Source organism: Manacus candei, unplaced genomic scaffold, assembly GCF_025592945.1.
Source record: "Manacus candei isolate 608988 ecotype Guabito, Panama unplaced genomic scaffold, ASM2559294v1 h1tg000050l, whole genome shotgun sequence".
NCBI lineage: Eukaryota > Metazoa > Chordata > Aves > Passeriformes > Pipridae > Manacus > Manacus candei.
Window position 1 is genome coordinate 36082199 of NW_026138098.1, and position 14805 is coordinate 36097003.

Genomic DNA, 14805 nt, shown 5'->3' on the forward strand with positions numbered 1-14805 from the left:
TTTCCTTGAGGAGACAGAACATCAAAATGTTCCTCATCACATTTTCTGAGGAGATGGGATTTGAAAAACAGAAGAGAAAGAGTGAAGTAATTCTTTGGTGCGTTCCAGGAAGACACTCATTATTTAGACATGAAGGAACAATGCTGAGTGTGAGATGCTCCCTGGTCAGTGTTTGCAGGGTATGAAGATTGTGAGATACCCAAGTGTTAGTGGTGTAATCAATTGTTTTTTTCTTCTTTCTTGACATAAATCGTGCTCAGTGAACCAAAACCAATATACTCAATGCTTAAAAGTTGTGTATGTACAGAATCACAGAATCAGGGAGTGGTTTGGGTTGGAAAGGATTTTAAAGCTCATCTCATGGGCAGGTTGCTCCAGCCTGGCCTTGGACACTTCCAGGGATCCAGGGGCAGCCACAGCTTCTCTGGGCAACCTGGGACAGGGCTTCCCCACCCTCTCAGGGGCTGGTTAGACTTGGGTTGAAGTTGATTTCCTGAAAAGCATCTTGGCTTTTAGTACCAGAATGGGTTGGCAGGAAATTTAATGTTTCCTTCTGAACAGTAGAAATTCCTGTGGAAGTGACCCCAAAGTGTTTACTGATCCACGAATAAATTTTCCTGCTTTTCTGACAGATTACTGAGTTTTCTTAGTATTTTAAAATATCTGAGTATTGTATAAGACCTATTATGTTTTAAATTTTCCTCCTAGTTTATCAGGCTGTGATGGTTCTTCTGTTTCGCTTCCTGCTCATTATTCCCTTCTTTTCCATTTCTCATATCAAAGAACCATTAGATGTTCATGTTGCCCCCTCAGTTGGACTTTTTACTGGTTTTTGCATTTGCACGGGGGGGGGGTCAACACTTGCCTTTTTAATGTGGTTTTCTTAAATAACAGATCCTCTCCCTTTGGCAGCCTGATAGATGGAGGAAGCTGCTAACCTGCTCTTCAGGCCACGGGAATGTAACCCCAATCCTTTTGTTCCACTCTGCAGACCCCCCCCAGTGAGTGAAAGTGCCCCCAAAGGAACCGTGGTCGCCGTTGTCACCGCGGCCGCCCTGAACCAGACAGTCGTGTATTCCATTGTTTCAGGGAATGAAGAGGGTGAGTACAATATCCACGGGCATGTTTGAGTCTCAGTGGCCATGCCTGGCCTGCTGTGGGCACCAGAAACCTGCAAGGAAGTGTTGGGAAGTAAAGCTGCTGCTGAGGGGAATCGCACACTGGTTGAGGTTGGAAAAGACCTCTGAGGTCGAGTCCAACCCAGAGGTGAAATCCCACCTCATGAGGGAATTCCAGTACCTGAAGGGAGCCTACAGGAAAGATGGAGAGTGACTTTTTGTAAGAGCCCGTAGTGACAGGACAAGGGGGACTGGCTTCAAACTGGCAGAGAACAGGTTTAGATGAAATATTGGGAAGGAATTGTTCCCTGTGAGGGGGGGGAGGCCCTGGCACAGGTTGCCCAGAGAAGCTGTGGCTGCCCCTGGATCCCTGGAAGTGTCCCAGGCCAGGTTGGACGGGGCTTGGAGCAACCTGGGGTTGTGCAAGGTGTCCCTGCCCATGGGGTTGGAATGAATTGGGCTTCAAGGTCTCAACTTCTGCAAACCAAACTGTTCTGCAATTCCATGATTCTATGACTGCCATTATCAAGCCTTTAGAGATGAGCTAAAGATCAAATTAATTTGCAGAATTGCAATTAAAATATTCACTAATGTGAAAACTCCCATTGCTGCCACATGGTGTGAATCCAGGGCATGCTGAAACGAGCTTTGATGAAGTTCTACTTGCTTAAGTCTGGCTTAAGGCATTATAGAGTTTGCCTTGCTGTAGCCACAAGCATTAGATTAGAGCCTGATACCTGAACAAAACATCCTGCTTGGGTGCTCTCTGTGATCCACCTGGAAATCTCAACAGAGTCACACTCAACAATTTGGAGGGCTGTGAAAGAATTCTCCATCCCATCCTCCTTTTTGTGAGAGAGGGCTGTTTGACTTGTCTCCTCTTGCCAGTGTGACCTAAAATCCTGTGCAGGACCAGGGGGTGGACTCGATGAGCCTTGTGGATTGCTTCCAGCTCAGGATATTCTATGATTCCCTGATCCTGGGATGGTTATCCCAGCAGCTGTGGGATCCAGCACAGCTTCAAAGTGGAGCTTAGAGGCCTGGGGGAGGGAGGGGAATGACTTTCCACAGACGGTGTCAGAGAACAGTGTCACCACCAAAACAAAACACCTGAGCATTAAAAAAAAAAACAACCATGTTTATGCATCTTAGAAAAAAAGTTGCTTGTGTTTTTGCTGGCTTTCAGATGTGTTTGCCATCAACAACAGAACGGGTGTGATCTCCATTAAGAAGGCTCTGGATTATGAAAGTGTGACGAGTTACGAGCTCCGGGTCCAGGCAGATTCCTTGCAAGTGGTGAGATCCAACCTACGGGTCCCTTCCAAGAGTAAGTGGGAAAATCCATCCTTTTAAATCTCTTTTTCGCACAGATGGGTGTTGTTATCTGATGAGGGTGAGGCAGTGACCTGGTTGTGCTCCTGGAGATGGGAGGGTGATGATGGATCTCTAAGCCTGACTTCCTGCTCAGTTTTGAGGTAAATCCTCACAAACCATCTCCGTGTAGGTCTCAGTGACAGAGTCAAAAGTCATGTTGATGTATAAACAGAGAGCTGATGGCACAAATTGTACATTCTCAGTGTCATTAGGGGGTTATGTGAGGGAATGGCACGGTGACTTTTTCACAAACACGTTGCACGGCCCAAACTGGGCTGGTGACACCTCACCAAGGGTTGGGACACTACCAAGAGGATGGGGAACAGACCCACAGCAGGGGGAGCAGGGAGAAAAAACTCCTTCCTCTCCCCTGAGGGTCTGTGTGGAATGTATTGGAACCCCAGCTGAGAGCAAAGTGCTGGGACAAAGACCAGAAGGTTCTTTGCAGCATCTGCAGGCAGGAAGGAGTTGATTCCCAACAGGTTTACTTTGGCTCTGTCTCATGTTGTGGGTTTTCTTTTTCCCTTGAGTGGCTTTCTTTTTTGAAGAAAAATATTTTGAAACATCTTTTGATTATTTTTATCATCCTCCCTGTAAGGAAAGTGTCCAGGAAGTCTGGCTTTCAAACACCTGGCTCACTTTGCCAGTCCTGTACCACTTCCTATTTAACTCACAGTTGGGCCAGAGCTTAAAAAAAGCCCCAAACCTTGTAACAAAAGAATTTTGGTAGATGTTTCCACACAGACTGTTCTTGTCCAATTTTTTTTTGTATTTTTTGGGTTCCATGTGTCAGTTTTTTTCCTGTTAAGGAGCATCATGGATGTGTTTTGGAGCTGAGGAGTCCCTTGAAGCCTGGCTTTGGGTACCTGCTGCTGTGTGTGCATACTTCATTCAGAAAAGGGAATCACACTGATATTTTGAATCTGAGAACTACAGATGGAGTTCAGATTTACTTCAGACTCCAGTTTTAGGAGAATAACCATTATTTAGTTAGTTGTCAATCCAGGGAGATACCATAACCAAAATGTCAACCTCGGACTGTTCCTAAACATCAGTGAGATCTGGGCACTTATAACATGGGTGCATAATTAAACCTTCTCATCATTTTTGGAAACCCTTAGCAATATAAGGAGCAATTTAAATCCAAGTGCATCTTTGAAAGCATTGCTGGCTGGCTGATGCTGTGGGGATGGTGCTGCCACGGCCTTGGATTTGATCTCTGCTCCCAAGGAGGGCTGCATGGCCAGCCCAGGGCACAAGAACTCCCATCAATCTTTCATCTGCCTGTCACCTTCTTGCCAGAGATAATTCATCCTGCCTGTGTCCAGGCACAGAGAGCTCTGGGAAAACTGGAACTCAGAGCACAGTGGGATCTCTGTTTCTCCTTTGCTGCAGGGAGGAGTGAGCTGTGTCAGCTCTGTCTGCTTTGGCTGCTCACTCTGGGCAATCTGGCAGGGTGACAAAGTGCCACCCTGTCATGACAGAGAATAGGTCATATTCTCTGGGATGGGATATTAGGAAGGAACCCTGTGGGGGTGGTGAGGCCCTGGCACAGGTTGCCCAGAGAAGCTGTGGCTGCCCCTGGATCCCTGGAAGTGTCCAAGGCCAGGTTGGATGGGACTTGGAGCAACCTGGGATTGTGGAAGGTGTCCCTGCCCATGGAAGGGGATGGAACAAGTTGAGCTTTAAGATCCCTTCCAACCCAAACTATTCTGGCATTCTGTGATCTCGTATTAGTTGAAGGGGCTTAGGTATTGGGGCACATGCCATAAAACTTGGGAATAGTTTGAGGGAAAGCCTGAGACATTGTCCGGGGCTGGCAGTTACAATATGTTCATCCCAGTTTCCAGTATTACTCGTGTAAGCAGCAGGAGATTTTGGGAAATGGAGCACATGTCATCCTGGCTGATGTTCCAGGTGCCATTGGAGCTGTGTGTGCAGAGGGAGAGCAGGAGGGCTCTGGGACAGCTGTCTCAGCTTTGTGTGCCTGGCAGAGCTCCACTGAAGGGCATATGCTGGAAAATGCAGCCAGGCCGTGCACAGGGAGGACATGAGGCTTCTGGGCATCTTCCAGCCTTCTCCAAAGCTTTATCTGTCATGGATCAAGAAATGAGGGAGTCAGCAGGTTCTTCTCTCCTTCGAGGGAAGCAGTGGCCTTTCTATCCCTCTTCCAACTCCCAGCCTGCACTAGAGCAGTTCTCCCAACAGAGCAGCACTTCCCAAAAGGTGGTGGCTGAATTATTTTATCCGGGGATGCTCGATAAGGATTGGAGTTGGAATTCAGTCCAATGTGTTTGGCTACCCAGGAGTTTACAGCCTGTGCTGGGCTTGGAATATGCCCTGTGCTGCGTGGAGAGCCAAAGAATTTGGTAGATGTATATATTTTAAATATTTTACAAGTATCTGGCCAGCTAAATCACTTATGTCTTTGTAATGGAGACCCCTTGACCTCTGGGTTTGATTCCTGCATTTCCACAATGTCTTCCTTTCTGTTTTCTCAGCACCTTGTTCGTTTTTGAGGTTAATCAGGTTAAATTCTACTTCAGAGTTTCAGGGCACTGAATTGATGAGCTCGAGTGGGAGGAGATGAAGAAGAATTAATGCACCACTGAGGACTTTGGTGCTACTGAAATGATGTATCCACTCTGGAGATGGGTGACTGTGAACGCCCTGCTCTGGGATTCTGTGACATGGAATTAATACACCACTGAGACATCCAGTGGCAATGAGGTGCTGCCACTTTGGGTGCTGGATACCACTAAATCAGTGGAATTTGCTCTGGAATTTCTGAGCAGGGCGTTGGTGACCTACTCTGGAGCTGCAGTGATTTTTGGGCCCCTCACTTTGTGCAAGACCCGGAGGGGCTGGAGCGTGTGCAGGGAAGGGAAGGGAGCTGGGAAGGGTCTGGAGCAGCAGGAGGGGCTGAGGGAGCTGGGGGGGCTCAGCCTGGAGAAAAGGAGGCTCAGGGGGGACCTTCTGGCTCTGCAAGTCCCTGCCAGGAGGGGGGAGCCGGGGGGGGTCGGGCTCTGCTGCCAGGGAACAAGGGACAGGAGGAGAGGGAACGGCCTCCAGCTGTGCCAGGGGAGGCTCAGGTTGGCCAGGAGGAGGAATTTCTCCCTGGAAAGGGTGGTGAGGCCTTGGCAGGGGCTGTCCAGGGAGGTTTGGAGTGCCCATCCCTGGAGGTGTCCCAGGAAGGCCTGGCCGTGGCACTCAGTGCTCTGGGCTGGGGGACAAGGTGGGCATCGGGCACAGGGGGGACTCCATGGGCTGGGAGGGCTTTTCCAACCTCAGGGATTCTGGGATTCTCGAAATAACAAAGCTCTGACAAACTGCTCAGCCACCACACAGGGCTCAGAAGCTGGGCACCAACTGTTTTAACTGATGGTATTAGAGAAGATAATTATATAGAAGCAGGAGTTTAAGTTTTCATCCATGCAAGGGAAAAGTGGACAAATAATGCATTAAGTGTAACTAAGCCTGTCATTCAGTGACAGTGCCACTGATAGTGTAGCAATCATTGAATAAATATATGAGGAGAAAAAGTAAATGATGTCCTTTGCAGTATGAGAACATCAAATGGGTAACTTAAGGTGGGTTTTTAATATATGATGCTAAATCATGCAAAGTCACACTCTCCCTTTCAATGGAATGAAACTCACTAAATGAGTTACTTTAAGTGAAACTTTATCACATGGAATTGCTGTGCATTTTTACTTCATTTGAATGGAAGGAGAGTTAGGTTTCCTGATGATGGTGAGTTAAAAAGCTTGGAATTCTGGCTTGAGGAATCAGCAACCTGGTGATGCTGAACCGTGAAAGACCTTCAGTGTTAATGGGGTTTGGACCATGCTCTGAGACACATGGTGGGAGTTCTTGGGGTTGTGCAGGGCCAGGAGTTGGACATGATGGCCCTCATGGCAGAGAGGGAAGGGGCAGGAGGAAGCAGAAGGATTTATGGGGAAGCAGAGGTGTTTATGGGGAAACAGAGGGAGCAGCAAAGTGCTGCCTAAACACACTGAGAAAGAGCAGTGGAGCTGTAGAGACAAACAGGGGCAAAGACAGGGTTTAACAGCAAATTAAACATGGTCCCAGTATAAGAATAAAAACATTAGTGGGCATGCCCAGAGAACCTGTGGCTTCCCCATCCCTGGAAGTGTCCAAGGATGGGACTTGGAGCAACCTGGTCTAGTGGAAGATGTCTCTGCCCATGGCAGGGAGTGGGACTGGATGATCTTCAAGGTCCCTTCCAAACCCAGCCTGGTCCCTATGCCAGGCAGATGAGAAATGCACTGTGGGGGGAAACATCAAGGCTTTTGATCCCAAAGGGAAGGGTGTATTTACAAAGAATGGGAACGTGTGCAGGGAAGGGAACGGAGCTGGGAAGGGGCTGGAGCAGCAGGAGGGGCTGAGGGAGCTGGGGGGGCTCAGCCTGGAGAAAAGGAGGCTCAGGGGGGACCTTCTGGCTCTGCAAGTCCCTGACAGGAGGGGGGAGCCGGGATCCTGTGATAGGATCTTGTCAGAGATAGTTTTTAGTTTGGTGTCAAAAGATTTTTAAGCAAAAATAGACCCTTCAGCTGATTATTTCCATGTTTGATCCAGTCTTTCACCTTTGGCTGTCCCCCAGGTATGTTCCCAGCTCTGATCTGGGCTTTGCTCTGGGTTTTGGGGGGGTAAGGGAACAGTTCTGTCTCTCCTGTGTTGTTTTTGCTTTCTAAACACAAAGTAAACCTTTGGGAATAAAGTGAAAAAGGGAGAAAACCAGTTTTACAACTAAAATCCTGCAGCTGCTCCACAGTGGTTGGGAACAATTGTCCTACAAAGTTAAATATGAACACGGATTCTGTGTCCCCAATGTAATAGCAAATTAATAATAAGTAGCCTCACATTTTTAGTTTCAAACATGTTGCAAAAGTCGGTGCTGATGGCGTTTTACAAGTTGGCTGCTCTGGCAGTCCCCAAATCCAGGACAGATGGACACAATACGCTGCAGAGCCTGCAGAGCTGTGGCTGATTCCTCACAGCTCTGGGGCAGTTTGGGACAAACCTCAAATTTCTTTAGGTGTATTTAGTGCATTTTAGAGAGACCACATCAAATGTGAGCTCTCATTCAGTTAATTATTTGGTAGAAAATGAAGTTTTCTATGGATTTCAATCAGAGCTTGGATCGGTGCTGTTCCAGATATGTCGCTCTTTGTGTCTTGTCACAGCTTCTTTTTGCACCATTCTTGATCAGTGATAGCACATGAGGAGCTTCCTCAGGCTTTATGGGCTGATTTAGATCAAAATGCCACTGAACAGATATTCAGTGCTGATTCCTATTTGGTTGTGCCAAGTTCAGGAAGGCGAGATGGAGCAGCTGCAGCTCAGTGCAGTTCACCTGCCAAAGCCCAGAGTCTGCTCCAGCCCTTGTAAGGCAGGAGTAAAGTGCTACTAAACCCTGACAAATTACAAATCTCACTCCCACTGCGATTAAAATGCACTTTTAAAGGGAAGAATCTGCTGTTGCCTCCAGCAGAAGAGGCACTGCCTTTTGAGCTGCAGGGATTGATGTTAGATGATCTTTGCATGAAGAGCAGCTGGATCAGTGGCTGGTTTGGTGTGTTCCAGAAGACAAGGGCAGTGCTATTGAGGGAAACCTTGTGTAAAACTAATCAGGGGACACTCAAAGCATCATTGATGCTGTCCCAGTGTCCAAAAAGCATTGCTTTAGTTCAGCTTCATTTCTGCAGCCTGGTGAGAAACGAATGGATCCAGCAGGTAGATAAGCAGTGATGCTGGGAAAGGGTTTTCAACAAGAGTGTTTGGGAAAAACTTCTGGAAATGAAATGCTATGCACACTCTGGGAGGAACTTCTGGAAATGAAGTGCTACTACACACTGGTTGTGACCAGCTCCCTGGGGTTTCTGTGGGTTTTGGTTTCTGTGTTAGTCATTCGTGGTTTAGTAGTTTAAGTTGTTTCAGAGGTTCCTCAGCTTTTCACTCTCCTTGAGCAAATCCCAGAAGCTCAAAGATCCGAAGGTCTTCTGGTCTTGGGAGTGGTTATTTAGCTGGTTCTTATAAACCCAAGTTGACTTAGAGGCAGCTGCAGTTCTGTATTCTCTGTGCACTGTAGCTCCTCTCCAGGGGACTGGAAAAGAGGGAAACGGGACACAGGGACCTTGCAGGAGACTGAGGTGGCACAAAATCAATTTTCTTTGCTCTTTTTGGCCCCCTTGACAGCCTGTGCTGCTTCATCCAGGCAGAAATGCTGTTTCTTCTTTCACCTGGCCAGCTGTTTAGGTAACTCAGTCATAGCAATAAGAAATATTCTTTAACTGTGTGAGGTCTCCCAAGAAGTCCTATAGAGGAGTAGATCCTGGTTTCAACTCCTGGAATCCATTAAAAAAATAAAGAAGAGTGTAACTGTAGCTGGTCTCCAGGTCTGGAATACCAAAGATGGAAGGTTTTACATGTAGGAGGATATAAAATTTCTCCTGTGGAAGGTGAGTGTAACTACTGACACTCTTTGAGGATCCCTGTCCTTACAGTGGATGCAAAGAAGATTGGAGCCACACACAAACAATGTTTATAAGCAGCAGGAACAAATTAGGAATGTGAAGGAAAAAGCAGTCCAATGGCAGAGCCTAAACCAGCCTCTGTAAGAGTGTGCTCCAGCTGGGTGGCCTTCTCCATGGGGCAGGATGCTGGAGGGGCAGGGCTGGTGGATTTTAGGAGCGCCAGAGCCCCATGTTCAGGGATATCTGCTGAACCAAGCAGGAAAATCCCCATGGGGAAGGGTCTGGCACAACCTTCCACGCCTGGCACAGCTGCTGCTGAGGGATCTTGGTGAGAATGAGGGTCAGGCAACCTCTGTAGCTGGCTGGGAGCTGTGTCCTGCAGCCAGCTGGAGCTTGGAATTGGATGCAAAGGCCAGCACAGGGAGGAGTTCACAGATGCCACGTTCCACTCCATCTGCCAGAAGGGAGGACACGTAAGCTGTGTGTAAAACTCAGGCAGAAGCTGAAATGCAGGGAGGTGTTTGGTGCTGACGGGGCTCTGTGGATGTGCAGGATATTTCATTTGGTTTGTGCTTAATGGGGTAACTTCCATTTCTCATTTTCAAAGCATTCACCCCTCACTAAACAAATCAGTGTTTTGGCAGCTCAGAGAACCGCCAGCAAATGAAACAAATGGATTGTTGAGCAAATTGTGACACAAACTTTGCAGGAGGCTGAGCCACCTCACCCAAGGGGGCTTGACATGGCAGTGATAGTGAGCACCAGGAAAAAAGGTGTTTAAATTTGCATTACACAGAGCTGGGGTAGGTGAGCAAAGGGCTGATCCTGCCAGCACTGATAGAATTAGATCTCCCCTCCAACAGCAAACTGGTGCCAGCCATTAATGTAGCTGGTTATTCCCTCAGCAGGGCAACATCACTTCGTGCATTGCCCGTAATCCTCCTCCCATTGTTGCCTCTTTCCCTAAAGAGTGGAGCTGCAGGGGAAGAGTCTGCCTGGGAATCTCATCTCATCTTTCTGCTCTAACTTGGTGTTGCAGCCAGAAACGATAAGGATCTGGTTTAACAAGATTTTTCTTTTCTTTCCTTTCTCTTTTTTCCTTCTCTTTGTACTAATGCACTGGATCACAGAATCCCAGGAGGGGTCAGGCTGGAAGGGACCACAGTGGGCATCTGGTGCCACCTCCCTGCTCCAGCAGGGCCAGCCCAGAGCACAGGGCACAGGAGTGTGTCCAGACAGCCCTGGAATAGCCCCAGGGAGGAGATTTCACACACGTTAGACAATCTGTTCAGGGCTGGGTCACTGCCCAGCCAACAAGTTCTTCCTCCTGTCCAGCTGGAACTTCCTGGCCATCAGTTCCTGCCCGTTCCTCTTGTGCCATTGCTGGGCCCCCCGAGCAGAGCCTGCTCCATCCTCTGCCCCCTCCCTGCAGCCCCTCCAGCCATGGCTGAGGGCCCCTCTCAGGCTCTGCTCTGGAGGCTGAACAGCCCCAGCTCCCTCAGCCTTTGCTGCTCCCAGAGCTGCTCCAGCCCTTGGGCATCTCCGCAGCCTGCGCTGGCCCCGCTGCAGGAGCTCCCTGGCCCTGCTGTGCTGAGGAGCCCGAGCTGGGCCAGCCCTGCAGATGTGCCTGCCCAGGGCTGGCCAGAGGGGCAGGATCCCCTCCCTGCCCTGCTGCCCCCCAGGATCCCACTGCCCTCCCTGTCCCCAGGACACACGGCTGGGCAGGGACAGATCGATGGCATTATAAATGTTGGGGGTTTTTTCAGATTTCAGTTATTTACGTGGAGTCCTCACTTGTTTCCCATCAGTTGGACCTTCAAAGAGGCAGAATATGACTTTGGCCATTTGAGAAATAGTCTGGATTTAAATTTTTCTTCCCCTAAAGATACAGCTCCTAAACCTTGGTAAAGGAGCCCTGTTGTGTAACTAACTCAGCCCAGCGTGGCACCTGTGCAACATTTAAATTACCCTGGCACTGCAATGAGCTGGGAAAACCAACTCTGCAATGAGGCAATTTATCACTTGCAAATGTGGTTTTAATGAACTGGATATCATCATTTCCAGCAATCTTTCTGGATTATACAAGGCTGAAAGAGAGAAACAGATGCTGGTGGAGATTACTGCACGGTGGATTCTGTCTGGCACTGGCTCTGTAGTTTTTGCTGGATGTTTTTCCCTTGCAGAAGGATGGAGATGTTTATTGTTCAGTGGGGTGGATCAGGAACTGTTTAATAAAAGCAAATTAACAGTGGTGGTTTGTGTTGAACCTCTCAGGGGGTCTAATACCTGTGGAGTTCCTCTGGGCCAGACCAGGTCTGGGAAGGAGGACAGGCTTAGAGATGCATTCAATTAACACAATAAATTAATTGGGTGCTGAGGCTGCTTAGCCAGGGCTGCTGACCATTTATGAGTTTAGAATCACCTGTTAAGTAGCTGCAGGAGAGTTGGTAATAATTAAAATCTATAAAGCAAGCTGCTGTTTGCAGCAGACCTGCTGGTGCTGATCCTTCATTACCTCTTTGTAACATTTAGGAGTATTTAATGGGACCAAAATCTGTGTAACTAAGGTATGACATTATTACTTGTGCTTTTCTAGTTATTTAAAAAATTAGCTAGAGGTCTTTGCTTGTCTTTTACCCAAAGTGCTTGCTTTGTAAGGAAATCCATGGCACCTTTTTGCTCATGGGCAAATTCAGGTAGCCCTGATGGTGAAGTGCAGGGGTCCAGATAATGGGAATTATTCTCATAAAGGTACAAATTTCAGCTCCAAGTTAAACCAAGATCCATTCACCAAAAAAAAAGCAAATGGAGAAATAATAATTAACAAAAAGGGGGTGTCCCAGGAAGGCCTGGCCATGGCACTCAGTGCTCTGGGCTGGGGGATAAGGTGGGCATTGGGCACAGGGGGACTTGGAGGTCTTTTCCAACCTTAATGATTCTGGGATTATGCAATTTTAGGATATCTAAGGTACTTATTTTTAAACTATTTTCCGTACACTGCCTTTTGTCTCTTCGGGCTGCAAATGGAATGCCAGCAGGTATCACAAAATTAGGATGAAATGTTCTATTTACCCTTTTCCTTCCCTCTTTTAGGCAACACAGCCAAGGTGTTTATCGAGGTGAAGGATGAAAATGACCACGTGCCTGTGTTCACCAAAAAAATGTACATTGGAGGGGTGTCTGAAGATGCCAAAATGTTTTCTTCTGTGCTTAAAGTTAAGGTAAGACTGAAGTTTTTTTAACTGACATTCGTTGGCAGTGGGAAAATATTTACTCACTGGTTTGATTTTTCACAGGAGATTTTGAAATCTGTGTCTTCTAAAGCTGCTGGAGCTTCTCAGGCACTGGCACCAATTTTTGCTGTATTTCTTCTTAGAAACAAGAATAATGAGCACAGAATGGGCCATTTTTCTGCTGAAATCAGTGTCTGAGTGTGAATAAGGGTGTGTTGGTTTCCACTGGTGTGGGTATGATTGACATGCCTTGTCCTGCTGTTCCAGCAATTACTGACACAAGGATGATTTTGAGTTAAAAACCAGGGGTTTTTTCTACTGAGTTTTAGGTGCTTATTTCCCATGAGGGTTTGTAGCTTTCATTTTATATCTGTTAATATTTAGATGATGATTTTTTGATGGTCAACACCAGTTTTTACCTTAGTTTTTTCTGACTACTTGGCAGCAGCATGTTTAGGTTTTAAAAGGGAAAGAACAGTTTCTGTTTCAGGTCAGCACTGGGACATAATTTTGAGGAAAATTAACTGGAAGGTTTTTAAAAACAGAAAAAATTCAAGAAAGTATAATACATAGAATCTGATTAGAACCAGACATAAAAATAGCCAAGAGTAAAAGCAATAAGTCTTCAATAAAATGCTTTTTTTTTTCAATAAAACTGCTTTTGTGACACAATCTTTTGTGCTTGAGGCAGCTTGAGCTGCCAAGGCAGCTTCTTTCCTCTGGCTTTATTCTGTTCCCTCAGCAGATCTCCTGCATCTCTGTTCACTTTAAACATTAGTGGAATAGCTTTGAAGTTGCTGATTCCAGCTTATGCATGAAAGGGCACAGAAATATGACCTGCTCAGCTTTCTGTTGACCTCATGATGTGTTTTAGAGTGCCAGGAATGAAATAGAGAAGATCAGAGGTTATTAAAGAGTTGTCCATCGTTTTTTTCTTGGCAATCCTTCCCAAAATAAGTCCAGAAACAACGGAGAAGTGGGAAACTGTTAAGCTTCTACTTCACTGACTTCATCAAATGCAAACACTCAGTTCAGGCTTCATAAACAAAGCCAAAAAAGAAAGGGTCACGTAGCAACACCTGTGGTTTTTTTAAAGGCTTATTTCTGTGGGGTTAAAGAAGCTGTGAAGTGACAGCACCACTGTGTGTTGGGAAGGACACACTCGGAAAAAGATCTGCGGGATTTCCTTGGACCAAATTTCTTTCCCTCCCTCTTCTGCGTTGAAATTTTAATCTCCACCAGGTTCCTCTGCCACGTGAAATGGGTGGTGACTCGTGCCTGGGTGTGTGCCTGGTGCATGGGATCATTTAGGTTGGAAAAGCCCTCTGAGATCATCAAGTCCAACCATTCCCTGGACGCTGCCAAGGCCACCACTAACCCATGTCCCCAAGGGCCTCTTAAATCCCTTCAGGGGTGCTGACACCACCCCCTGGGCAGCCTGTTCCTTTCTGTGAAGACATTTTTCCCAATATCCCATCTGAACCTCCCCTGGCACAGCTGGAGGCTGTTCCCTCTCCTCCTGTCCCTTGTCCCTGAGAGCCTGACCCCCCTCCCTCCTGCCAGGGAGAACAAGAAGGTCTCCCCTTCTCCAATGAAAAGGAAATTCTAGCTGCACAAATCAGCACTGGCAGTGTTGCTGTTGGGGTGGTCTGAGGCCATAACTGAGCAGAGTTTTGCAGGTGGGGGTAATATTTTTGTTAAACTTTGGTTTTTCCCTCCAGACTTTTCGCTGGTCGTTGCTTCCAGCTGCAAGCTTTAAGCTGAAGGTTTAACATAGTCAAAAACTACAAAAATTCTGGCAAACCCGTGAATTTCAGAAGGACTGAAGAATCATAGAATCATTAGGGTTGTAAAAGGCCTTTCAGGTCCACAAGTCCAAGCATCAACCAGCACCACCACCGTGTTCCCCAGTAACTCATGTCCCCAGGGGCCACATCCCCATGGCTTTTGAACACCTCCAGGGTGTTTTGAACACCATGTCCCTGGGCAGCCACTTCCAAGGCTTTACAACCCTGTCTGTGAAGAAACCTTTCCTAATATCCACCCCAAACCTCCCCTGGTGCAACTTGAGGCCGTTTCCTCTTGTCTGACCCTCACCTGGCTCCAGCTCCTGCCGGGGGTTGTGAGGAGCCCATAACAGGACCTGCACAATGGCACTGCAGGAGATCAAGAATTCTAAAGGGCCCAGTTATTTAGGTAAAGGAGTGTTTTGTGTCTGAAAGTAAATGAAACCCGAGTCACAGATGCCATTTTGAGTCGATCATACGCAACGTGGCCAGGCTGTGAAATCCTGCCTGCTTTTCCAAGAGCCATCCCTGACTTCTTAGGCACACATAGTCGTGTGTGTCAGTCAGAGGGATAAGAAAGGGGTGGAAAAGAGCAGCTATACAGGTGGGGGAAATTTGAGGGTGAAGAGGGGAATCTGCTTGTCCCCTTCAGAAACATTTGACTCAGCAAAGGCCATCAGGGGACAAGATCATCAAAGGAGGACCCAAAAAAAATGACAGTTTTATTTCTCGAAGCTATTCCTGACAGAATTCTCCCTGACTTTGCTGACAGGCAAAATGGATCGAGGCAGAAGCC

General features: G+C 47.3%; 1 protein-coding gene across 17 annotated transcripts in view; it reads left to right on the plus strand.

Moving 5' to 3' along the window:
* PCDH15 (protocadherin related 15) overlaps positions 1–14805 on the plus strand; it is a 670595-nt gene that overhangs the window by 604949 nt on the left and 50841 nt on the right. For all 17 annotated transcript variants that reach the window (XR_007906667.1, XM_051799597.1, XM_051799600.1 and 14 more), the window contains 3 exons: positions 992–1101; positions 2305–2445; positions 12083–12210. Coding sequence is in view for 16 of the 17 variants with exons in the window: in XM_051799597.1 (XP_051655557.1) it covers positions 992–1101; positions 2305–2445; positions 12083–12210 (379 nt within the window). In the remaining variant the exon portion in view is untranslated. The remainder of the gene's footprint in view (positions 1–991; positions 1102–2304; positions 2446–12082; positions 12211–14805) is intronic.